General features: G+C 41.1%; 2 protein-coding genes across 4 annotated transcripts in view; one reads left to right on the forward strand and one right to left on the reverse strand.

Annotated features, from left to right (window-relative positions):
• SMYD4 (SET and MYND domain containing 4) overlaps positions 1–785 on the reverse strand; it is a 54,228-nt gene extending 53,443 nt beyond the window's left edge. For all 3 annotated transcript variants that reach the window (XM_059877956.1, XM_005220096.5, XM_059877955.1), the window contains exon 1: positions 529–785. The gene's annotated coding sequence lies outside the window, so the exon portion shown is untranslated. The remainder of the gene's footprint in view (positions 1–528) is intronic.
• A 197-nt stretch (positions 786–982) lies between these two features.
• RPA1 (replication protein A1) overlaps positions 983–27,011 on the forward strand; it is a 46,408-nt gene continuing 20,379 nt past the window's right edge. Inside the window, exons 1-5 of the mRNA NM_001075176.1 lie at positions 983–1,095; positions 5,094–5,144; positions 6,886–6,964; positions 7,629–7,737; positions 21,365–21,453. Coding sequence (NP_001068644.1) covers positions 1,063–1,095; positions 5,094–5,144; positions 6,886–6,964; positions 7,629–7,737; positions 21,365–21,453 — 361 coding nt within the window. The 5' untranslated portion in view covers positions 983–1,062. The remainder of the gene's footprint in view (positions 1,096–5,093; positions 5,145–6,885; positions 6,965–7,628; positions 7,738–21,364; positions 21,454–27,011) is intronic.

The raw sequence follows: 27,011 nt of genomic DNA on the forward strand, positions 1-27,011 counted from the left end.
TATACATGATGAATCAGATTTCTTACACAGTTCAGTTTTTTCTTTTCAATCCCGAGGTCACTCCTTTAGTTCAAGCCCTCATCATTTCTTGTCTGGCATTCTTTCTCGAGTGTCTTTAGTCTTCAGGCCCTCTGACTCCCCCTCCCCGCTCCCCCTTCCCAATTTAGTCCATCCTCCATACTGAGACAGATGTCAATTCTCTGCCTTAAATTCACTGATGCTCCTCCTAGAACTTAGGGAAGCCCAGTGCAAACCCTTTATTATTTGACCCCTGGCCCACTTTTTGATCAAGTCTCGCTTTTTCCTCTATACCCTACTATCCGAATTTCCACACATCCTTCAAGATGGTGGAAATGGTTCCTACTCCGGGAAGCCTTCCCTGATTTTGCCACCTGTGACGACAGGAGCACACTTTGCGTCTCTCCTGGGGCCCAAACCACGTCTACACTGAGTTAAGGCTACGCACAGCAGAAAACTCCCTCGACATACTGTGCTCCCCTCTGGGAGTAGAGACCAGGTCTTATTTACCTTGAGAGACCCCCCACTGTGCCAAGCTCAGGGTCTGGCACCTGCGGGAGCTCAGCTCGGGGTTGCTGAAAGAAGCGAGTCACTGCTTTGACTACATTCAGTAGCAGAATTATCAGGGAACCGCTCGAACACGCCTCTGGGCCAGCAGTCTGTGGCTGCCAGCCAAAGGCCGAGCGCGGTTCGTTTCCTAGAGCCCGAGGGGAAAGCTCCCGGAACCCCTCCGCCCTGCGCCCTTGGCGGCGCCCGCGTCACGCTTCGCGCGCCCCGCGGCTCGGCGCCCCGCCCCCAGGCCCCCGCCATCCCGCAACAAGGCCCGGGACCCGGACTCCGGTGGGTCACGTGAGCCGTGTGCCGCGCCTCAGCCAATGCGGTGGCTGCTCGGCCCTCAGACCGCCCCGTGCCGTGCGCACGCCGGGAGGCGGGGGCGGTTCACGCAGCTTCTCCGGCCAATCGCCTTGGAGCGCGCGGGTCCCCGGGAGTAAAGCCAGGCTTGTGTTGGGGGAGCCGGAGCGCGGGAGTTGTTGCGGCGGAACCATGGTGGGCCACCTGAGCGAGGGGGCCATTGCGGTGAGGCGACGCCTGCGAGCTGGGCGCGGTCCGGGGTGGCTGTGGGCCCTGGGGCCGTGCGGATGGAGAAGGGGGAGAGAACACAGGAGCCGGAGTGATAGCGGGGGCTGGGGAGGAACCACCGGATGACTCCCTAGAATCATCAGTTAACGTATTTTTATTGTCATCTTTTTAAACATGCTCATGTTTTTCCTGCTTAAGGAATTGAAACAAAGTAAACTATTGATTTCCTCCCATCTCTCTCCTGCAGCCACTTTTTCTTCTTCCCTTCCCCCATCCGCAGCGAAACTTTCTGCAAGAGTTGTCAGTTTTCAGTTCTTTTCCTTGCCTCACATTCCCCTTTAACCGACTCGAATTAGGCACTCCCCTCCCTGATCAGTGTTCTTGCCTGGAGAATCCCAGGGACGGGGGAGCCTGGTGGGCTGCCGTCTATGGGGTCGCACAGAGTCGGACACGACTGACGCGACTTAACAGCAGCAGTAGCTCCCTGATCGCTGTAACCCTGGCTGAAGTCAGCAGTGCCTCCTGGGGTTGTTAAATCCAACAGACACTTTTGAGATCTAAATTTATCAGTTCTCAGCAGCGTTTGACTATTGGGCAAAGCTTTCTTCCGGTAGCATCCTCTTTTTTTGGTTTCTATGGCTCAGCTTGGCTTGTCTTTCCCCGTCTTATTTTCAGATCCTTCTGTAAATTTTTGTTGACTCAAGGCTCAACCCTAGGCCCTCTTCTCCCAAAACAATAAAATTACCGTCTCTATGTCAGTTGCTCACAAGTTTTATTTTTTGTCCAGGGCCAGCTTTACTCTGAAAGACAAACCTCTATCATCTGTGTACTTGATATCTCAAAGACATGTTCCAACATGTTCCAAAGCAAATCTAATATCTTCCTAAATTTGGGCCTCTGCTGTCCCCTGGCTGGATGCATGGCACCATTATTCATTAAGTTATGCCAGCCAGAAATGGTCGAGTCATTCTTCCTATAAACTCTGTCACCCTGGCTGTCCAGTCGGTACCTAAGTTTGGTCTGTTATGCCTTCACCTATGTCTCAAATCCAGCTACTTCTCTCCAGGCATACTGGCACCCTTGTTTGTGCCTGGCCTTCTCGCTTTTACCCAGCATAATCTTCCTCCTGCCGTTCCTAACACAGCATATTCCTACCTGGTCTTTCCTTTTTTCCAGCTTTTTTTAAAGTAAATTGTAAATTCCTGGTATATTTCATACTCCTGCCTTCCACAGGGGCTTTGAACATTCTTTAACCTGTGCCTACTGCCTGGGTGGTGCTTTTTTAAAAAAATTATTATTGTTATTAGATTTTTTATTTTTTATTGGAGTGTAGCCAATTAACAATGGGTTGTTCTTCATTCTTCTCCTGTTGATTAACATAATCTTCCAAGTCTCCACTCAGTTACTTCCTCAAAGAACTCTTCCTTGACTCACTTTGCTAGGCTTAAGTCAAAGTATTTTCAGATCCTAATTCCTCTTTGTTCACCTATTATCTGTGATTTCAGGCAAGATATTAAAGTCTGTCTTTCCTCTTCTGTCACAGGCTAATCATACCTAGTACCTGTTGCCTATGATTAGTGGAAGGATTAAATGAGCTATTAAAGTGCCTAGTCCATGTCTGATACATAATAAATGTGCATTACTTGTTACTTTTTATTAACAGTCGCAGATATGATTTTACATTAAATATAGATCATTTCATTAATGTCAGTTCCTTTCTGTCTCCCCCCCACTGGATTGTAAATGCTCTGAAGCCTGAAATCTTGTTTGGTTTTTTTTTTTGCCCAACACAGTCTGCCCGATTCCTGGAGCAGTGCTGGCCAGTATTAGGTGCCCAATAAATGTTTACTACTTGCGTGTGAGGCAGTGAAAAGAAAGGGACAGAGGTGGATGAAGAGGCACAGTTGGCAAAGTGGAGTGAATATTTTAATACATTAAAAATAATTAACCTTGAGAAGTGATTGCAAATTGTAGTCCTTGTTTCCTTTATAGCCGCAACCCTGCATCTTTAAGACAAATCAGGAATTGTTCTTTACTTTTAAAAACAGTGACTAAGGTATTATTTAAATAATTTGCTGAGTTAGTTTTTGTCACGTTCAAAATTGTAGTATTACTTAGATCTTGTTCATAAACGACAATGAAAATTTATATGTGTGTTTTGGTAGAGAACCTTTGTCAAATTTCTCATCTAAAGCAAGTAATATTTTAGTTCAAAAGACATAGACCCCCAAAGGGCAACTAACGCACACAAATAGTAGGGACATTTTCAGCAAGAGCTAACATGAGAGATTATTCATGAAACTATTGTGGTAAATAGAACAAATAGTATTTCTATCTTAAGTAATTAGGTAATACAAAGAAAGGGGAAGGGAACTAATATTTTTGATCATTTCCAATGTGCCAGATATTTCATTATAGTCAGTACTTACAGTAACCCTGTAAAGTAAATTTTTATCATTAACCCCGTCTTACAGACGAAGAAATTAAAATGCAGAGAAGTAGTTTGTGCACGAGCTGAGGATTTGAACGCATACTTTTGAGCATTGCATTCTGTTGCTTTGTGTTTTTTTCCTTCCAGTTTTACGGAGATATAATTGAAATACCGCACTATGTAAGTTTAAGGTGTAGGGCATAATGATCTGAAACCATTACCACAGTCAGTTTAGTGAACATCTGTCACCTCATACACATGCAAAAGAAAAAATAGTATTTTTTTCCTTGTGATGAGAGCTCTTAGGATTTACTCTCAATAACTTTCATATTTAGCATCATTATATTAATCCTGTTGTACATTAAACATTGAGCCTGGTACTTATCTTACAACTGGAAGTTTACCTTTTGAATAGATTTGTTCAGTTCTTTCTCCCTCTACTTCCTGCTTCTGGTAACCACAAATCTGATCTATTTTTTTCTTTGAGTTTGTTCATTTTTGAAGTGTAATTGGCCTACAAGGTTAGTTCCTGGTGCACAACATAGCGACTTGATATTTCTGTACATTACAAAATGATCACCATCGTTGCTTTGTATTTTTACTAGCAATGGTAATTTGGAATGTTTAAGTCAGTTCTGTCTTAAGTGTATATGTCGTGTTATATGTCCCAGAAGAGTAAGTCTTATATTCACTATTTATTGATGACACAAATGTTAAGAGTAGTAAAGAAATACATGTATTCTGTTTTAGACTCAGATAGAACAGAAAGGTGCTTGATGAAATTACTAACCTGCCCCTTCCCCTAATTCTGTTCCCCAGTAATGGCTACTTAAAAATCAGACTTCTTGGCAGTCCAGCAGTTACAGTTCTGTGTTTCTAGTGCAATGCACGGGGCTCAGGTTCAATCCCTGGTCAAAATCTAAGGTCCCACATGCTGTGGGGCATGGCCAAAATAAAGATCACATTTACTGAAGTTTAATTAGATTTACATAAAGTAGAAATTATGTTGCATAAGATTTGCACACTATTAGTCTGTAATACATCCAGCTGTACACAGTAGTACATCAAGCCATATGCCGTTTGATGAATTTGGACAATTCAAAAAGTATAGAAGGACACAGTGCAAGGTCTGCCTCCAACTGGATGATGTATCCCCCATCACCCAGTTCCTCTTACAAGAGGCAACTAGTGGTATATAAACATTTTCTTGAGGCTGCATAATACTCTGTTTTAAGGGTTTGCTATACTTATTTGTCTGATTCCCACTTAATGGACATTATAGGGAAATAAATGTGCTATTATGAATAATGAGTACATATGTGATACCAGTATTTTATGAATACATACATGAAGTAAATGTATATTGTTGGTAAGTATGAATCCCACTTTTATAATTTGTCCAGAGTGATAAAGAACTTAAAGTGGATTCTCAAATGGTAAGCTCTGAAAGGAATCTTTTACTAATGTTATCTGTGGTTTGTTCCAGATACCAAACTAAAAATACGTCAAGTTTTAATCATGATTTGAACACCTGTCTCACAAGAATCCGTTTTTACTTTTTCAGGCCATCATGCAACAGGGAGATACATCTATAAAACCCATCCTCCAAGTCATTGTGAGTATCTCCATATTTTTATGTCAAACATTTTTTGAACTTACATATAATTATAAATTACATTTCATAGAGGACATACAGTCCACTTTAGGAAATTTGTCCACTCTAAATTCTCTTCATCGTCACAAAATTAGTCCAGTCCATGTTGTAACTCTGAGAGAGAAACTGGGCTTTATTTTTCTGTTATGTTAGTCAGAGTTTGATCTCTGGAGGTTCCAATTTGAAGCTTTGCTTTTCTCTTCTTTCCACAATTGGTAGATACTGTATTGCTACCCATTTTTATTTAAGAAAAGTATCATTTCTGTTTTTGCTACAACATTGTTGTTATTCCCATTTCACAGATGATGAAACAGGCTCAGAGAGGAAGCAACTTGTCCAGTTTATACAGTAGAAAGCAGTAGAACCCTGATTTGTACCCAGGTGGTCTGACTCCAGAGCCCACCTGCTGAACCCCTGCTCTTGATTATCTCATCTTAGGAACAGCTTTCTAACCCAAGTTCAGTGCGTCATCATTCTGTTATTCATAAATCTTGCCTTTGTACCTGTCATTTTTTAGCCTTCTAGATAAAGTATTAGAATCTTATAACAAGAACACCTGCTACCTGTGAGCATCTGGAGATTAAAGGATTCCTATAAACCCTTCAAAGTCAGTAGAGCCCAGAGTGAAATAATCTCTACATAATATAGAATGTAGGCTTTCCTGGTGGCTCAGCAGCAAAGAACCTGTCTGCCAATGCAGGAGACTTGGGTTCGATCCCTTGGTTGGGAAGATCCCCTGGAGAAGGAAAGGGCAACCAGCTCCAGTATTCTTGCCTGGAAAACCGCAAGGAGAGAGGAACGTGGCGGACTAGTCTGGTTAGAAAAGAGTCAGGCCTGACTTAGCGACTAAACAACAACAACAACAACAACAACAAAAACACACCATTACTTCTTCCTCCTTGGTGGTTCTACCCTGGGGTTTGTCTTGCTCAGATCTGTCTCATATTTGGCTTCTGGAGCTCTCTACCCAAAAAGAACTTGTCTGCTTAAAATTCTTCATTAACCCTATCAGTCATTTAAGGAGTTCTCAAATTTTGCTGAGGATTTTCAAAATCAATAGGAGCAGAAATCTGGACCACGATTGCAGATTCTGAGTCAGTAGGCCCGATGGTTTATCTCCCTGTTGCTCCCAAACTCATTGCCAGTCTTCTTAAGGCTGTTTTCGTATTTCATGTTCTTCGGAAAGCTGCCTCTGATTTTCTTCAAGCTGAAATAAATGTCTTGGCTCTGCTCCCATGTCATTTTGTGCACACCTCTGCTATTCTCTGCCTCCATCTTCATCCCAATTGTAAGCCTCTTCAGGGGAAGGATTTCCCACCCCCCACCTCCCCACCCCCCGTTTTGTATTTTTGTCATGTTTCCTCAATAGTACCTTACCTATATTAGCTGCCTTGTTGTATGGTGTTTTTTTTTTTTTAATTAAATTTTCAATCAAATTTGAGTTAGGGGAGAGAGACTACAAGAGTATTGGTAACTTACTTTGTTTTTATCTGTGTTGTGTTTAATAATGTTAGTAGAGAGAGGTTGGTGGGAGAATCATCAAGTCCAATTTTCTTTTGCTTGGATTTAGGTGTCAAGAGAGTGGGCAAGCAGCTCTGTTTCTGTGGGACTAATGGCAAACCCACTTTCCTGCCGCTTAGGTTTACTTATCCCTGGGGACTGGGCAGACAACATGGCTAATGAATCGTGTTTTCTCTCCTAGAACATCCGTCCCATTACTACAGGGAATAGTCCACCCCGTTATCGACTGCTTATGAGTGATGGATTGAATACTCTATCTTGTACGTATGATGTATAAATCTAGGAGTTTGTATTTTAATAATGAAAGCGCACCCAGCAACCTGATTGCAGTAATTGGAACATTCCAGAAGTCTACATTTGCTTGGCTGTGTCTTCAGTCAGACAGAATTGCAGCTGCCAGAGAGCATTCTAACAATAGACTGGGTCTAGTGGAAAGCTGCCACTTGGCTTAATTAATTTTCTCTAAGTGGTGCTCTGTGCTTCCTTTGATTAATTTCCCTTAGGATGATATTGACATTTAGTGGGTATGATGGGTTAGCTGTCCTATACTTGTCTTTTTGGGGTTTTATTTCTGCATTGGAAACTTTACAGGGAGAAAGAGAATTTGCAGAATATATACTTACTATCTCTAGTCACAAGGTGAAGGACCTATAAGAGATTTTTTTTTTAGTCTTTGTCATGAAACCTGAATGATTGAAAAGATAATTTGGGGCACTTCAGGAAATACTTAATTTCATCAAAGCACCAGGTGTTAAATGCACAGCAAATTATTACTGTTTTTTTACCTTACAGAGTCTGAGTAGTTTTAATTTCAGGAATGTCTTTTAAGGCATTGTTTTATCTTTTGCTGGTACAAGTATGATCAGCTTTTAGACTGTCATGACTGAAATGTCTTAGAGACTAAAGCAATCTCTGTGCTTTCAGCATTCATGTTGGCAACACAGCTGAACCCTCTTGTTGAGGAAGAGCGATTGTCTAGCAACTGTATTTGCCAGATTAACCGATTTATTGTGAACACCCTGAAAGATGGAAGGTATGTGGTTTTGGTTTTTTTTTTTTCGTATTTATTTATTTGGCTTCATCAAGTCTTAGTTGCAGCACCCGGGGTCTTTCATTGGGGTGCTCAGACTCCTCAGTTGTCGTGAGCAGGCTTAGTTGCTCTGTGGCATGTGGGATCTTAGTTCCCTAAGTAGGGGTCGAACCTGTGTGTCCTGGACCACCAGGGAAGTCCCTGTGGTATGTTTTTTTTCCTGTTGTATTGTGTTGTAAAATGGGGGCTAATTTTATTTAAAATAGAAGTTTAAAAAAAAAAAAGTTTACTGGATGCCAAAATTCAATTAGGAATCAAAGAGACAGTGGTGAGCTGTCAGCCAGGAGTTCAGAGCTATTGAGTTCTGAACTCAGGCAACTGAAAACGGGACACCGACAGGACAGACGTATGGAACCAAACTGGAAATCTCAGAGCAGGAAATTGAAGCCGAATGTAGAACTCATATTTCTAATCTCTTCAGCAGCACTGATTCTAGGATTCTCTCTTGAAGTATCTTTTAATGAAAAAAGGGTCACTTTTTAGGGCAAAAGAAGATGCATTTCATTCTGTAACACTGCCCCTTTTCTGCAGTCTTGAATCTTTCATAGTAAACAGTTTCTTCAGCCAACAGAGAGTACTGTAGAGTACCTACATGATGCTCCATGCTATAGACACAGCGGTGAACAGAACTGTTAGTCACACCTGAGTAACCATTGCTGAAATACTTTTTTTGGTGGCATGCAGAGTCATACTTGCCAAATCTAGGGCAGTTTAAAAATTAAAACTGTGAGTTTCCTGGCAGTCTAGTGGTTGATGCTCGGTACTTTCACTGCCATGGTTCCAGGTTCAGTTTCTGATTGGGGAACTAGGATCCTTCATACTGTACAGTGTGGCCAAAAAATTTAAAAAAATAAAAAAGCCAAAGTAAATAAAAATAGTAGCATTACAACTTATTGAATAAAGTAGGAATTCATACATCCTCACTGAATAAATGAATACATGAGGGGAAACAGAAAGCTTTTCTTACAATGGAATGTCATCTAAAAATGTAGATGGATTGACAGAATTAGAAAATCACCATTTGGCGACCATCATATATGCAGGAAACATTTAATAGGTGCTGTGTAAGTTTCCTATGGCTGCTCCAGCAAAATACCACGTTTGATAGTTTAAAACAAAGAAATTATTTCTGGAATAATTTCTGGAAGCCATGAGTTGACATCAGTTTCACTGGGCAGAGATCATGGTGTTGGCTGGGCTAGACTCCTCCTAGGAGGTCTATGGGAGAATCCATTCTTTGCCTCTTCCAGCTTCTGGTGGTGAATAGCATTCCTTGGCTTGTGGCTGCATCATACCAGTCTCCCTCCATGGTCACGTTACCCCTTCTGTCTGTACCAAGTCTGCCTCTACCTCCGCCTTTTTTTTTTTCTGACTGCACAGTGTGGTTTGTAGGATCTTAGTTGGCCAGTCAGGGATCGACTTTGTGCCCCCTACAGTGGAAGTGTGGAGTCCTAACTCTGGACCACCAGGGAACTCCATCTTCCCTCTTCTTAGAAGGATATATGTAGTTGCTTTTAGGGCCCATTGGATAATCTGGGATAAAATCGCCACTTCAGTCCTTAATTAAATCACACCTGCAGAGTCCCTTTTTGCCATAGAAGGTTCCAGGCGTTAGAATGTGGATGTATTTTTGTTGGGGGTGTTCATTCAGCTGACCGCAGATGCTGAAACAGGTAGTGAAAGTTTGATGAGGAACAAGTTATTTTTAGGGTTAAAGTATATCCCCCTGCCCCACACAGCATAATTATTAGTTGTAAAAGGAAAAGAAGCAATTTACAGCGGAGAAAACTGGCAGATGGCACCTTATTCCAGTTGTTGACATTAACATTATCAATAATGGGGCAAAGAGAAGTCAGCATGTTACCTGATTGGATGCAATGAGCACATAGTGTCAGTTCAGTTCAGTTCAGACCTCAGTCATGTCCGACTCTTTGCAACCCCATGAACTGCTGCACGCCAGGCCTCCCTGTCCACCACCAGCTCCCGGAGTTCACTCAAACTCGTGTCCATTGAGTCAGTGATGCCATCCAACCGTCTCCTCTGTTGTCCCCTTCTCCTCCCACCTTCAGTCTTTCCCAGTATCAGAGTCTTTTCAAATGAGTCCTTCACATCAGGTGGCCAAAGGATTGGAGTTTCAGCTTCAGCATCAGTCCTTCCAATGAATATTCAGGACTGATCTCCCCTAGGATGGGCTGGTTGGATCTCCTTGCTGTCCAAGGGACTCTCAAAGAGTCTTCTCCAACACCACAGTTGAAAAGTATCAATTCTTTGGTGCTCAGCTTTCTTTATAGTCCAACTCTCACATCCATACATGACTACTGGAAAAACCATAGCCTTGACTAGATGGACCTTTGTTGGCAAAGTAATGTCTCTGCTTTTGAAAATGCTGTCTAGGTTGGTCATAACTTTCCTTCCAAGGAGTAAGCGTCTTTTAATTTCATGGCTGCAGTCACCATCTGCAGTGATTTTGGAGCCCCCCAAAATAAAGTCTGACACTGTTTCCACTGTTTCCCCATCTATTTGCTGTGAAGTGATGGGGCCGTTTGCCATGATCTTAGTTTTCTGAATGTTGAGCTTTAAGCCAACTTTTTCACTCTCCTCTTTCACTTTCATCAAGAGGCTCTTTACTTCTTCACTTTCTACCATAAGGGTGGTGTCATCTGCATATCTGAGGTTATTGATATTTCTCCTAGCAATCTTGATTCCAGCTTGTGCTTCATCCAGCCTAGCGTTTCTCAGGATGTACTCTGCATGTAAGTTAAATAAGCAGGGTGACAATATACAGCCTTGATGTACTCCTTTTCCTATTTGGAACCAGTCTGTTGTTCCATGTCCAGTGCTAACTGTTGCTTCTTCACCTGCATACAGATTTCTCAGGAGGCAGGTCAGGTGGTCTGGTATTCCCTTCTCTTTCAGAATTTTCCGGTTTGTGGTGATCCACACAGTCAAAGGCTTTGGCATAGTCAATAAAACAGAAATAGATGTTTTTCTGGAACTCTCTTGCTTTTTCGATGATCCAGTGGATGTTGGCAATTTGATCTCTGGTTCCTCTGCCTTTTCTAAATCCAGCTTGAACATCTGGAAGTTCATGGTTCACATATTGCTGAAGCCTGGCTTGGAGAATTTTGAGCATTACTTTGCTAGTGTGTGAGATGAGTGCAGTTGTGCAGTAGTTTGAGCATTCTTTGGCATTGCCTTTCTTTAGGATTGGAATGAAAACTGACCTTTTCCAGTCCTGTTATATTATTGCCAAAGATGCATAATCTGTATCCAGTCACGAGGAAGCCTAGGGTAAATTGATGGACATTTTATAAAATAATTGATTTTCAAATTTCAAACATTGAAGAAGTCTAAAGAGATAGGGTAATTAAATATAACACGTGATCCTGGATCCTTACACTGTTAAGGGCATCATTAAGACAGTTTATGAAACGTGAATGAATTCTGTGCATCAGGTAGAAGAATTCTTTGGTTTTCAAGTTCAATAACCAGGTCATGTCTCAATGTCAATTGTTCCTCTTTTTTTCTTTTCTGGTACATGATGTACACTCTTTCAGTCCGCAATCAGTTCTTTCTGATGAAAAGTTTCTGTTGTTATTCCTTAATGACCTCTTCTATTTCATTTGAGCTCCAGTTTTCACTTATGTTGTGGATAACTTTGTTCTCCATATATGTCTTCAGATTGCTCTAGTCTTTTTTTTCTAAGGCATGCCTTGGCTTAAGATTTTCTAACACATCACATAGTTCGGTCTTTGTTAGATATTGCTTCTGTTCTCTCTTGCCCCTTAACTTTTTTTTTAAAGATACACACACACACACACACAATCTTAGTTATTTTTTTCAGCTGTGCTGGGTCTTCATTGCTGCGCGAGCTCTTCTCTAGTTGTGGAGAGCAGGGGCTACTCTCTAGTTGTGCTCAGGCTTCTCACTGCGTTGGCTTCTCTTGTTATGGAGCATGGGCTCTGGGGCACTCAGGCTTCAGTAGTTGGGGCACGTGGGCTCAGTAGTTGCTGCTCCTGGGCTTCAGAGCACAAGCTCAGTAGTTGTGGTACTGGGGCTTAGTTGCTCTGAACATGGAATCTTTGCCGATCAGGGATCAAACCCGTGTCTCCTGCAATGACAGGCATATACTTTACCACCGAGCCACCAAGGAAGCCCTCCCTTAACTTTTCAAGCTCTCTTTTCTTCTCAATCTCTTGTTTCTTCTCATCTTTTGACTTTTACTGAATTCTTAGTCTTATTTTGCAAGCCACACTTGGAAAGCATTCCCTTTCTTGGCTTATGCTTTTCTCTGGATTGGATTCTTAATTGTCTCTGCCCCCTCTGTTCCGTTTATTTTTATGTACTGTTGTGTGTTACATTGCTGCTGTGTTATTTCTTTTTATCTTACGCCTGCCAATGCAGGAGAGATAAGAGACTCAGGTTCAGTCCCTATTGGGAAGATCCCCTGGAGGAGGGCATGGCAACCCACTTCAGTGTTCTTGCCTGGAGAATCCCCATGGACAGAGGAGCCTGGTGGACTACAGTCGACAGAGACGCAAAGAGTCAGACTCGACTGAAGCGGCTTAGCATGCACACACACACATGCTTAATGTGGACAGCTCTGTCCAGACTTCATTTGCTCCGATGTAGTCTAGGCTAGGTCCATCTCCTTGCCAACCTCTTCACTTGGGACCTGTTATCTGCCACCCCGGGCTGCTGTGGATTGCTTGAGTGGTGTCTTCTGTCCACTTTCTCTCCTCTAGAACATGGGATAGGGGAGGGTAGAGAGCATTGCTGTGATTGAGTACAAAAACTCGAGTTCCATTCTCTCCCGTCGCGGGTGATGCCATGTGTTCCTTCCTACCTCTGCTCAAAACTTGAGTGTGAATGTGCGACCAGGTTTATTCCTTATCTTATTGATGGCCACTGGTTTATTCCAACCAGGGCTTTAGCAGTCATCCTTACACATTTATCTTTACAAGCTCATGCTGTTACTTCATAAGAGTTGATTACAAGAATTAGAATTGTGGGGATCAGGAGACATCTGTTGTAGAAATTAAACCAATTAACATACTCTTGATCCTTGTATAAGAGGACCTGTTTTTGAATAGGCAACAGACACGGGTTAGATTCCTGGTTCCCCATGGCGGGGGACTGGAGAGTTACTGCCATGGAGCACAGGGTTTCTTTTTAAGGTGGTAAAATGATCAGAAGTTAGGTCATGGTGATGCTTGCCCAACTCTGTAAATATATGAAAAACTGCTGAATTATATTTTTTTAAAAATTTATTTATTTTTGATTGAAGTATAATTGCTTTCTGGAGAAGGGAATGGCCTTCTCCAGATCCCTGTATGGGAGGCAGGGATCAAGACCATCCCCAAGAAAAAGGAATGCAAAAAGCAAAATGGCTGTCTGGGGAGGCCTTACAAATATCTGTGAAAAGAAGAGAAGTGAAAAGCAAAGGAGAAAAGGAATGATACACGCATTTGAATGCAGAGTTCCAAAGAATAGCAAGGAGAGATAAGAAAGCCTTTCTCTGTGATCAGTGCAAAGAAATAGAGGAAAACAATAGAATGGGAAAGATTAGAGATCTCTTCCAGAAAATTAGAGATACCAAGGGAACATTTCATGCAAAGATGGGCTCAATAAAGAACAGAAATGGTATGGACCTAACAGAAGCAGAAGACATTAAGAGGTGGCAAGAATACACAGAAGAATTATACAAAAAAAATCTTCACAACCCAGATAATCACGACGGTGTGATCACTCACCTAGAGCCAGACATCCTGGAATGTGAAGTCAAGTGGGCCTTAGGAAGCATGATTACGAACAAAGCTAGTGGAGGTGATGGAATTCTAGTTGAGCTCTTTCAAATTCTAAACAATGATGCTGTGAAAATGCCGCACTCAATATGCCAGCAAATTTGGAAAACTCAGCAGTGGCCACAGGACTGGAAAAGGTCAGTTTTCTTTCCAATCCCAAAGAAAGGCAATGCCAAAGAATGCTCAAACTACCACACAATTGCATTCATCTCACATGCTAGCAAAGTAATGCTCAAAATTCTCCAAGCCAGGCTTCAACAATACATGAACCATGAACTTCCAGATGTTCAAGCTGGTTTTAGAAAAGGCAGAGGAACCAGAGATCAAATTGCCAACATCTGTTGGATCATCGAAAAAGCAAGAGAGTTCCAGAAAAACATCTATTTCTGTTTTATTGACTATGCCAAAGCCTTTGACTGTGTGGATCACCACAAACTGGAAAATTCTGAAAGAGAAGGGAATACCAGACCACCTGACCTGCCTCCTGAGAAATCTGTATGCAGGTGAAGAAGCAACAGTTAGCACTGGACATGGAACAACAGACTGGTTCCAAATAGGAAAAGGAGTACGTCAAGGCTGTATATTGTCACCCTGCTTATTTAACTTATATGCGGAGTACGTCCTGAGAAACGCTAGGCTGGATGAAGCACAAGCTGGAATCAAGATTGCTGGGAGAAATATCAATAACCTCAGATATGCAGATGACACCACCCTTATGGCAGAAAGTGAAGAAGTAAAGAGCCTCTTGATGAAGGGAAAGAGGAGAGTGAAAAAGTTGGCTTAAAGCTCAACATTCAGAAAACGAAGATCATGGCATCTGACCCTATCACTTCATGGCAAATAGATGGGGAAGCACTGACAGACTTTATTTTGGGGGGCTCCAAAATCACTGCAGATGGTGACTGCAGCCATGAAATTAAAAGACGCTTACTCAAGAATAGCAAGAAGAGATAAGAAAGCCTTCTTCAGCGATCAATGCCAAGAAATAGAGGAAAACAACAGAATGGGAAAGACTAGGGATCTCTTCAAGAAAATCAGAGATACCAAAGGAACATTTCATGCAAAGATGGGCTCAATAAAGGACAGAAATGGTATGGACCTAACAGAAGCAGAAGATATTAAGAGATGGCAAGAATACACAGAAGAACTGTACAAAAAAGATCTTCACGACCCAGATAATCACAATGGTATGATCACTGACCTAGAGCCAGACATCCTGGAATGTGAAGTCAAGTGGGCCTTAGAAAGCATCACAATGAACAAAGCTAGTGGAGGTGATGGAATTCCAGTTGAGCTATTCCAAATCCTGAAAGGTGATGCTGTGAAAGTGCTGCACTCAATATGCCAGCAAATTTGGAAAACTCAGCAGTGGCCACAGGACTGGAAAAGGTCAGTTTTCATTCCAGTCCCAAAGAAAGGCAATGCCAAAGAATGCTCAAACTACCACACAATTGCACTCATCTCACACGCTAGTAAAGTAATGCTCAAAATTCTCCAAGCCAGGCTTCAGCAATATGTGAACTGTGAACTTCCTGATGTTCAAGCTGGTTTTAGAAAAGGCAGAGGAACCAGAGATCAAATTGTCAACATCCGGTGGATCATTGAAAAAGCAAGAGATTCCAGAAAAGCATCTGTTTCTGTTTTATTGACTATGCCAAAGCCTTTGACTGTGTGGATCACCATAAACTGTGGAAAACTCTGAAAGAGATGGGAATACCAGACCACTTGATCTGCCTCTTGAGAATGTGTATGCAGGTCAGGAAGCAACAGTTAGAACTGGACATGGAACAACAGACTGGTTCCAAATAGGAAAGGGAGTTCGTCAAGGCTGTATATTGTCACCCTGCTTATTTAACTTATATGCAGAGTACATCATGAGAAACACTGGACTGGAAGAAACACAAGCTGGAATCAGGATTGCCGGGAGAAATATCAATAACCTCAGATATGCAGATGACACCACCCTTATGGTAGAAAGTGAAGAGGAACTAAAAAGCCTCTTGATGAAAGTGAAAGAGAGTGAAAAAGTTGGCTTAAAGCTCAACATTCAGAAAGCGAAGATCATGGCATCTGGTCCCATCACTTCACGGGAAATAGATGGGGAAACAGTGCAAACAGTGTCAGACTTTATTTTGGGGGGCTCCAAAATCACTGCAGATGGTGATTGCAGCCATGAAATTAAAAGACGCTTACTCCTTGGAAGGAAAGTTATGACCAACCTAGATAGCATATTCAAAAGCAGAGACATTACTTTGCCAACAAAGGTCCGTCTAGTCAAGGCTATGGTTTTTCCTGTGGTCATGTATGGATGTGAGAGTTGGACTGTGAAGAAGGCTGAGCGCCAAAGAATTGATGCTTTTGAACTGTGGTGTTGGAGAATACTCTTCAGAGTCCCTTGGACTGCAAGGAGATCCAACCAGTCCATTCTAAAGGAGATCAGCCCTGGGATTTCTTTGGAAGGAATGATGCTAAAGCTGAAACTCCAGTACTTTGGCCACCTCATGTGAAGAGTTGACTCATTGGAAAAGACTCTGATGCTGGGAGGGATTGGGGGCAAGATGAGAAGGGGACGACAGAGGATGAGATGGCTGGGTGGCATCACCGACTCGATGGACATGAGTCTGAGTGAACTCCGGGAGTTGGTGATGGACAGGGAGGCCTGGTGTGCTGCGATTCATGGGGTCACAAAGAGTCGGACACGACTGAGCGACTGATCTGATCTGATCTACTCCTAGAAGCAAATTTATGACCAACCTAGACAGCATATTAGAAAGCAGAGACATTACTTTGCCAACAAAGGTCCATCTACTCAAGGCTATGGTTTTTACAGTAGACATGTATGGATGTGAGAGTTGAACTATAAGAAAGCTGAGCGCTGAAAAATTGATACTTTTGAACTGTGGTGTTGGAGAAGATTCTTGAGAGTCCCTTGGACTGCAAGGAGATTCAACCAGTCCATCCTAATCAGTCCTGAATGTTCATTGGAAGGACTGATGCTGAAGCTGAAACTCCAGTACTTTGGACACCTGATGCGAAGCGCTGACTCGTTTGAAAAAACCCTGATGATGGGAAAAATTGAAGGTGGGAGGAGAAGGGGATGACAGAGGATGAGATGTTTGGATAGCATCACCAACTCAGTGGACATGAGTTTGGGTAAACTCTGGGAGTTGGTGATGGACAGGGAGGCCTGGCGTGCTGCGATTCATGGGGTCGCAAAGAGTCGGACAGGACTGAGTGACTGAACTGAATTGTGTTGGTTTCTGCCATATATCAACATGAATCAGCCATAGGTATACATGTGTCCCCTCCCTCTTGACCCTCCCTCCCACCTCCCACCCCTGAATTATACTTTTAAAGGGTGAATTTTATGGTATATGAGTTATATTTCAACAAACCTGTTTTTAGGGCAAAAAAATAACCATTTCCCCTTAACCTTGTTGGCATATTATACTAGGTATTACAGATTTTTAAAAAATAATTGCTAATCATTTTAATTTAAAATATAATAAATTCTCCTGTTTGTGAGGTCAAGTATCTTTTCATATATTTATTGATATTTGTAGTTCTTCTCTGAATAGCATTTGATTATATACTTTGTCTTTTATGTGTGTGCTGAGGGTAGGGTAGGGGGAAGCTTTTTATGAATGAGGGATATCAACTAATTCTTTTATCTCACTTTATCATAGTCTGTTTATGCTGTCTTATGATAAGGAGTTGATAAGTTTTTTAAAATATAGTTAGTTTTATCCATTTTTTTCTTTATGGCTTCTGAATTTTGCTTAGGAAGCTTCCTGACTGGGTTATAAAAACATTTCTTTGCTTCAGACACTTTTGGTGAATTTTTTTAAGTAGACGTCAGTTCATCTAAGATTTTAGTTTGTTTCTGCTTTTTAGTTTTAAAGGCACTTGGCTTATTTTAAGTTATTTAAGGTTTGGGTTTTTGTTATTATTGAAGTATAGTTGATTTATAGTATTAGTTTCAGGTGTACAACATAGTGATTTAATATGAGGTTTACTTTTATATGGGATATAAAGAAAGAAGTTAGCTTAGTTTTTCCCAAATGGATGGTGCATATCATGGGAGGTCTACAGGAAGGAGTTTATTCTGAGTATGATGGGAAGCTATAGACTTTTGAGCGGCAGAGTGTGTGATCTGATAGTCCATTCTAAAGGAGATCAGTCCTGGGTGTTCTTTGGAAGGAATGATGCTAAAGCTGAAACTCAGGCCACCTCATGCAAAGAGTTGAGTCATTGGAAAAGACCCTGATGCTGGGAGGGATTGGGGGCAGGAGGAGAAGGGGACGACAGAGGATGAGATGGCTGGATGGCATCACCGACTCGATGGACATGAGTTTGGGTGGACTCCAGGAGTTGGTGATGGACAGGGAGGCCTGGTGTGCTACGATTCAAGGGGTCGCAAAGAGTCGGACACAACCAAGCAACTGAACTGAACTGATTTAAATATTTTAAAGTATCCAAGAGATGATTTTGATAGCTATGTGGAGAATTGGTGGTTGGTGACAAAAGTAGATAGAGGCTGCTGCTGCTGCTAAGTCGCTTCAGTCGTGTCCGACTCCGTGCGACCCCATAGACGGCAGCCCACTAGGCTCCTCTGTCCCTGGGAGTCTCCAGGCAAGAAGACTGGAGTGGGTTGCCATTTCCTTCTCCAATGCATGAAAGTGAAAAGTGAAAGTGAAGTCGCTCAGTCATGTCTGACTCTTAGCGACCCCATGGACTGCAGCCTACCAGGCTCCTCCGTCCATGGGATTTTCCAGGCAAGAGTACTGGAGTGGGGTGCCATTGCCTTTTCCGAGATAGAGGCTAGTATTCCATTTATCTTGCTCTGTTCTGTTGATCATCTTTTCCATCTATCTGTTTGTCTAGTCCTGTGTTTGTGCCAGAGTTGGTCTTTCTCTTTCTTTTTCTCTACCTTTTTTGTGACATCTTCTTGACATATAATTCATATACCACACAGTTCATCTATTTAAAGTGTAAAATAGTTTTTGTTATACTCAGAGATGTCCAGCCATTACCACAATTAATTTTAGAATATTTTGTTACCCACCAAATAAACCCTGCACCCTTTAGCTATCACCCCCAAACACCCCATCCTCCCAACCCTAGACAACCGTGCATCTACTTTCTTTCTCTATAGGATTTGCTTATTTTGAACATTTCATAGAAATGAGGCCTTGTAATATGTGGTCCCTTGTGGCTGAGAAGTCCCTAGTATATATTTTTAAAAGGTAGTAGTTCTTTTTTAAAAACTCTTATTTTAGTGCCTAAATATTCTGTCACTGTTCAGTATGCAAGTATTCGTGTGTGTGTGTGAATAATTTATCTGTATCAGGATCCAAAGGGAAGCGCACACTGCAGTCGGTTGGTAGTTCTTTTAAGTCTCTATGAGTATAGGTTCCTCCTCCATCTCTTTTTCTTCCCTGAGTGTTTATTTGTTGAAGAAACCAGGTCATTTGTCCTTTATCCTCATGCTGTTTCCCACAGTCTCAGTTTTGCTGATTATATCTGTATAAAGTTGTAATGTGTCCTTGTCATCTGTGTTTTCTCCAAGTTGGTATTGTGTGTATTCTTTTCATGTGCTGCTGGATTTATCTTACTAATATTTTATTTAGGATGTATGTATATTACAGAATAAAGTTAGTAGTTTGTTTTTTTTTAGGTTTTGGTATTGGGATAATACCAAATGATTAATAAGACTTGTGTTTTTTTCTGTGTTCTGGAGTAATTTGGATAATTTTGGAAGGTGTTAAATATCCACCACTAAATACCTATCAGAGTTTTTAAATAGTGAATCTGTATGTGATATTCAGGAACAGATAGTTTCAAGCTTATTTTATTGAAATAATATAGCCTTGATATGAAAACCTGCTAAAGGTTGCACGAACTGATGAGTTATATGTGAAAATGTAAAATACAGCAGACCATTTAAAGAATACATCACAATGAGTTTGGGCTTGCTGTTGTTTAACTACTACTCCAGACTGACTACCTTTTTTTTTTTGCTGTGCTGTACAGCATGTGGGATCTTAGTTCTATGACCAGGAATTGAACCTGTGCTCCCTGCAGTGGACGAATGGAGTCCTAACCACTAGCCTGTCAGGGACATTCCCCATCTGATCTTTTTAATGTCCATCGAGACTGTGCTAATTCTGGCCCCTTCAGTTCTTCTGTTTTTCTCCCTGCCTCCAGTTTTGTTCCTCTCAAAGTCTTTCATACTGCAGTTCTTTTTAAAATACGAACATAGGAGAAGGCACTGGCAACCCACTCCAGTATTCTTGCCTGGAGAATCCCACGAGACAGGAGCCTGGCGGGCTACAGTCCATGGGGTTGCAAGAGTTGGACACAACTTAGCAACTAAACTGCCAACCACCACCACTACCACAACTAGAGAAAAGCCCGAGCAGCAATGAAGACTCAGCACAGCCACAAAATAAATAAATACAATTAAATTTAAAAAGATTTAAAAATACGAACATGATCATGGCATTCCTGTTCAGGCACATATTGAGAACCACTGTGGACCAGTTGCTGAGGTGAACCCTGGAGGATGCCTGCCATGACTGAAAGGGCAGCTTAGTAGGAGTACAACATAGTCAATAATGAATATACAAGTAAAATATATATGTGAGTAAATAATAATGAACATGCAGTTAACCCAGATATTAATCATTGTCAACCTGTATTAATTAAACCTGAGAGATGTGATCTGAAGGAAGGAAATGATGGCTGTAGAAAAGAGTACAGCCGAAGACTGATCTAAAGCAAAGATTAAAGAGGCCTCTCTTAAAGACCTGATGTTTGAAATGAATATTAGATGAAGCAGAACGAGAGACCCTCACAATCAGAAAGAGGCACGTACAGAGCCCTGTGGCAGGAGAGAGCATGATACACACCAGGAGCTAGAAGGAGACAGATGGTGGAGGGCAAGGTGCCAGGAAAGCAAGATCAGCTGGAGAGAGAGGCGCGAAGCCAGAGCTGGCCGAGCCTCATCGGCTATGTGGAAAGGTTTCTAACTTGTGGTCGTTGGTCCTTGAGAAGTTACCGAGAGGTTTTAATCAGAATGAAAGATGGACAAAGAACTGAAAGTTCTTAATTAATTGTAATCACATGAAAAATATCTCTGGGGACTTCGCTGGTGGTCCAGTGGTTAAGGCTTCGCCTTCCAGTGGAAGGGTACAGGTTCAGTCCCTGGTTGGGGAATCGAGATCCCATGTGGCTTGTGGCCGAAGAACCAAAACAAAAAACATGTGACATTGTAACGAATTCAACAAAGACTTTAAAGTACTAAAAAAACACCTTAAAAAAGAGTAAAAAAAAATCTATAGTCATATTGGTTTTCACAGGGAAAGGGCAATTGTTCAAATAAGTATATGTTTCTAAAAACAGATCATCTCTTGTTGTGCCACATACTGTCGGATTTAGTAATCTAAATTCTTATCATGTCATTTGCTCCTTGAGATACGGTATGTAGTAAGGACTCTGCATTTTAATTAAGGAACTAGATGGGAAACGAGAACCCTGCAATCATAAAAGGCCTTGATAATGATGCAGTGAAAGATTAAGGGAAATATTTATGTAAGAATTGATATCATATACTTCTCAAGTTATTCAGTAATGAAAAACAGTTGACAAAGGGAAATAGTTTTTATCACTGTGATTATTGGGGGAAAGCTTTTAAAGTAGCTTGTCATTTTAAGGGCTTCTGAATTTATTTTTTCTCACATGTTTCTATTCCTTTGCCTTTGTAGGAGAGTGGTTATTTTGATGGAGTTAGAAGTTTTGAAATCAGCTGAAGCAGTTGGATCAAAGATTGGCAACCCAGTGCCTTATAATGAAGGTAAAATGTTTTTTATAGGTTGTAGCACTCAGCTGAATACCTCTTAATAGATCTGGAATACTTCCTTTTGCTATAGTTTCATTTGTTCCTCTATGGGGGGGTCTTACTCTAGGAAAGAGTAACAGGTTACTCTTTCAGATTTTTTTTTAATACTGAAAAAATGGTGGTAGGACTCTGTAAAGGAAAACCTCTCCTCTGTTTTTCTCTGCATGCAACAATCATACATATTTGTGGCTGTGACCAGATATGTGGGTTTTTTCCTCTCTAATAAGCCATTCTCCAGTTCTCTATGGACATCAGCTGGGTCTCCTACAATTCAGTTTAGTTCTGACACTGGGTATCTGGAGTTAGCATCAGATCTCCCAGGGTAAGGGCTCAGGCCCACCAGACTGCCTTATCCCCGCCTCCACCCCTCCCCCCACCGCTGCTCCCTTCAGTCGAAAGTCCTGCTTGTTACCTGTGCTTCTGACCAGCTGGCTGTAAATTGTAGATTCCTCCAATTCCCTCTTCTGATTCAATTAGATTAATTTTTAAGTTGTATTTGTTAATTTTTGGCACGGCTGGGTCTTCGTGCTGTGCGTGGGTTTTCTCTGACTGCAGCTAGCGGAGGCTACTCTCTGGTTGTGGTGCTTGGGCTTTTCTTTGCAGTGGCTTCTCTTGTCGTGGAGCACAGGCTCTGGGGCTTGTGGGCTTCGGTAGTTGCGGTGCATCAGCTCAGTAGTTGCAGCACACGGGCTTGATTGCTCCACAGCATGTGGGATCTTCCCTGATCAGGGATTGAACCCGTGTCTCCTGTATTGGCAGGCAGATTCTTTACCACTGAGCCACCAGGGAAGCCCTCAGTTATAATAATTTGCTACAGTGGCTTCCAGAACTCAGAGAAACAGTTTACTTACTTTGTTGTTGTTCAATCGCTCAGTTGTATCTGACTCTTTGTGACCCGTAACAGGCTTCCCTGTCCTTCACTATCTGGGAGTTTGCTCAAACTCATGTCCATTGAATCGGTGATGCCATCCAATCATCTCATCCTTGGTCATCGCCTGCTCCTCCTGCCTTCAATCTTTCCCAGCTTCAGGTTCTTTTCCAGTGAGTTGGCTCTTTGCATCAAGTAGCCAAAGTTTTGGAGCTTCAGCATCAGTCCTTCCAATGAATATTGGAAGGGGTTGATTTCCTTTAGGATTGACTGGTTTGATCTCCTTGCTATCCAAGGGACTCTTAAGAATCCTGTCTAGCACCACAGTTCGAAAGCATCAATTCTTTGACCCTCAGCCTTCTTTATGGTCCGACTCACATCTGTGCATGACTACTGGAAAAACCATAGCTTTGACTATACAGACCTTTGTTGGTAAAATGATGTCTCTGCTTTTTAATAGCATCAGTATCGGTTCTTGGTCTCTTTTAATCAGTTAATTTTTTTTTCCATATTACCAAGAATATTTTTCTGCTTTGTGTGCCTGATAATCTTGGAATGAATTCAGGCATTGTGATTCATACTCTGTTGGGTGCTGGAAACTTGTATTCTTGAATTTTTTTCAGGGATACAGTTAAATTATTTGGAAACAGTTTTATCTTTTGGGGTGTTGCTTTTAAAATCTGTTAGATGGGATCAGAGAGTGGCATTTATTCTGGGTCTGGTTATTCATAGTACAGAGGCAAGACCTGTTAGTGTATCCTACTCGATGCCCCATGAATGTGAAGTTTTCCATTCTGCCTGTTAGGTACAGGTGCTATTTCTAGCTTGTTGTAAGCACCGGACACTGATCCCTGAGGTCTTCTCAGATGGTTCTTTCTTTCCCTGGCTTCCGATAGTTTCCACACACAGATCAGCCAACCAGTACTCTGCCGACTCCTCGAGGGGAACCTTCCATCGTCTCTGGAGGTCTTTCTCCATGCAGCTCTCTTCTCTGGTACTTTGTCCTGAGAACCCTCCATGTTTTGATTCCCCACATGCTCAATTCCATCTCCTTAACTCGGTTTCTTCCATGCCTACTTCCTGTGTCACAGCCTGGAAACCCTCAGGGCTTCCAGTAATGTGGTGCAGTCACACTCACCTTGTTTGTTTCCTGTCTCAGAATTACTGTCCTTTGTTGCTTAATGTCCAGTATCCTGAGAATCATTTGTCTCATAAATACTTTGCCTTCTTTTTGGTTATTTTTGGTGGGAGGGTCATGTTGGTCTCTGTTATTCTGTCATGTCCTGTACATAGTTTAAAAGTCAAATAGTTTTGCGAGTGTGTTCTTTGAAGCAAAACCAAAAAAGCATTTCCCTCCCCAGCTGTTCTTTGTCCTCTGGCTCCTATCCAGGGGCAGTTTATTTCAAATCTTAGAGCTGTTTCTCTGCTTTGTGTTCACGTGTTTGTCCATTAAAACTTGTATACTTTTCAAAGTTGAAATATTAAGATAGACATTTTTTTTAAAATAAACATTTTTGTTTTAAATTTTGAGTAGATAATACAGTTACATCTTTTAGAAGGCAAAACTCTAAAATTAAGTATTTAGAGAAATCTTACTCCTGCCCCTGCGTCCTCTTGTCTTGTTCGTACTCACTGCTGCCCTCTGTAGGTAACCAAATTCAGTGGTTTCTTTTTGTCCTTCAAGGGTTTTCTTAATGAAAATACAACCAAAAAAAAGAAAATATAACCAAGTACGTAAATTACGTATTTTCACTCATAATCCACTTTGCTTACACCAAAGGTAGGATTAAAAAAAAACAACACTGAACAGCTAGACAAGTATGTACACTATGTTGTCTCTCTTTTTTTCAGTCCTGTTTTTGTTTTTTAATTTCAGCTTAGAGATATTTTCATATATATACTTAAAGATCTTCCTCCTTTTTATTTATTTATTTATTAACAGTATAGCATATTGTGTTGTGTGACTGTTCCATAGTTTAAGCAGCCTTTTGTTGATGGGCAGTTGGGTGTTTCCATACTCTGGCTATTAAAACAGTGCTGCAGCAGCTAACTTTATACATATGCAGGTATATGGGCAGAGGGGCTTTGATTGTTAAAGGTGAGATTGTTGGATCCGTGGATAAATGCCTTTGTGGTAGGTAGATATGCTTGCGTTCCCTTCATAGGATAGCATTATTTTGCATTCCCACCAACAGTATGTGAAAATACATGTTTCTTCACAGCTATGCCAACAGAGTATGTTGTTAATCTTTTGATTTTTTTTTTAATCAATCTGATAGATGAAAACTCAGATCTCAGTGTAGTGTTTAATTTGTATTGTGAGCAGTATGAGCATCCTTTTAAATGTTTAAGGGCTCTTTATTCTCTGAACTGTTGTGTTGTCCATTTTTCTTTTGAGTTGTTTATCTTTTTCTTCTCAATTTTTAAGAGATCTTTAAAAAAAAAAAGAATTAGTCCTTCGTCTCTGATACAAGTTACAGTGTCTTTCAGACTTTGCTTGTGGTGGTTTTTTTTGCTGTGCAGCAGTTTTCTTTTGTTTTTATGAACTTGGATTTTGCAGTTTTTTAAGACTTTGGACTTTTGAGCTGCAGTTGGAAAGATCTTCCCCACGCCAGTTACAAAGGCAGTCACCCGTGTTTTATTCTAGTACTGCTGAGATTTTATTGTTTGTATTTGAATCATCCATGCTGCTTCTCTCTTACAGTTGTGATGTCTTTATTTGTGGTGTTTTGGGCTTCACTTTCGCATAATTTGCAATTTGTCTCTTTCCCCTAGCTTCACTAAAGATGCAGTCTGTATATGGGATGTTAGTTTATGGTACGAGCATTCATTCTTCTCGTCACTCTGTGTGATTTTTAGGAGAGGGAAGGCTTGGGACTTGGTCATCACCATGCTTCTTTCAGAAGTGGAGCCTTCTAGATTTTAATTTTTACCTATACCAAACGTATTAATTTGGTTATTTACATTGGAAAAGGGAAGCTGCAGCCTATTCAGGTAAAATTTCAAGATGTTAAATAGGAACAGCACAGTTGTTTTGCAATAGTAAAGTGTTTTTAAAACGAGCATGTAGGTTGTCTTATTCCCAGCTTTTAGGAAGGCAAGCCAAGACAAAGCAATACTTAGCATTTCTATGAAATCTCTGGATGCTGTAGGCTTGAGGGAGAGGTGATTTGCCCAACTTACTACCTTTGGCCAGATTTCTTATGTTTTTTATGTTGTATTTAATTGACTGGCTGCTTTGAACATGTTGTCTTTCAGGGGCAGAGTATTTGAGGTAAAGATGGAGTTGAAAGGGGTGAAGGATAATCACCCCTTGGGGTGAGGACCTAGGAGTATGGGAAGCACTCCTTTGTCCAGTGCTCAGTCCCACTGGCTCTTCTTTCTTTAGGCTCTGTTAAAGTGCAGAGGAATGAGGCAGAGATTTTGCTGCTCAAGAGTATTTGCTATTGAATTTCATTGTAACTAGATCAATAACACATTGTTACTTGGGCCATCATGAAATAGCTTTGTTACAGTGACTACTACCTTATGGGTGTATTTCACAGAAATGGTTTCTAATTGTTTATTGGAAAGCAAAGAGACTATTATTAGTGAGTAGAGAACTAAAGTTAGATTTGTATCCTCCCAGCACCTAACCCAGACTTGTAACATGTCAGGTGACCAGTAAAATTAACTCATGAGACCCAGTCCAGAATTAGGCAGAGGAATTCCAAAAGGTGCACTGAAATCGTCTCATGGTACTAGTACCACATTAAGGAAAGAGTGAAGATGCTTAGAGAATTTTTAAAGCACGAGAAGTAAAATTCAAACACAGCTCATGTTTCATTCAATATTGGGTTGGATGGTTTTAAATATCCTGTCTTTACCATTATGTATTTTTTTAAATCAGTATGTATATTAGTCTTGTGTACCTGCACTGTTTCTAACCATAATATCTTACTTAAGACTTAAATTTCTTAATATGTTGCTTAGTTATTAGTGTCACTCATTACTGAAAGATACTAGTTGGAATTTTTTTCCAGCCTGACTCTGTTTATTTTCTATCAACAAGAAATTGTATTTATTGGATTGACTCTTCCTTATATTATTTGTGGTTATTGTTAAGAAAGTAATTACTGGTAGAATCTGAGGTTTTTGTTAATCTGTATACTCTATTGTCTGTTGTCTGATTTTTCTCAGCTGTTATTTTACTATTAGTGGCTTTTTGTAACTACTGGATATTGTAGTTGTTAGTTATGTTCTTTATAATTATATTTCTGCCTGCCAGAATTGGTTGTTTAGGGTTAAAAATTAACTGGATGGTAGTGAAGTTGATTAGATCTAGTCACACAGACCTGGGTTCAGGACAGGGTTCTGCCTCTTCCTAGCTGTGTGACTCTGGGCAAGTTACTTGACCACTTAAACCCACTTTTCTCATCTGTTAATTGGGTGCAATAGTACTGTTATATAGAGGGCTTAAGAGTAAGTGGAATAATGCGCTTAACCTTGTACCTGGTGCATTAAGTAAGCATTCAAAAAATTGTAGCTATTATGAACTTGTCTATCACAGGGCCTAATTGGAGTCTTATTAAAATATACTAAAGTTCATTGACTCTAAGAATCCAATGGTTATAAAACTATGCTATTATATACTACTAAAAAGAAA

This window comes from Bos taurus, chromosome 19 (genome assembly GCF_002263795.3).
Source record: "Bos taurus isolate L1 Dominette 01449 registration number 42190680 breed Hereford chromosome 19, ARS-UCD2.0, whole genome shotgun sequence".
Classification (NCBI taxonomy): Eukaryota; Metazoa; Chordata; class Mammalia; order Artiodactyla; family Bovidae; genus Bos; species Bos taurus.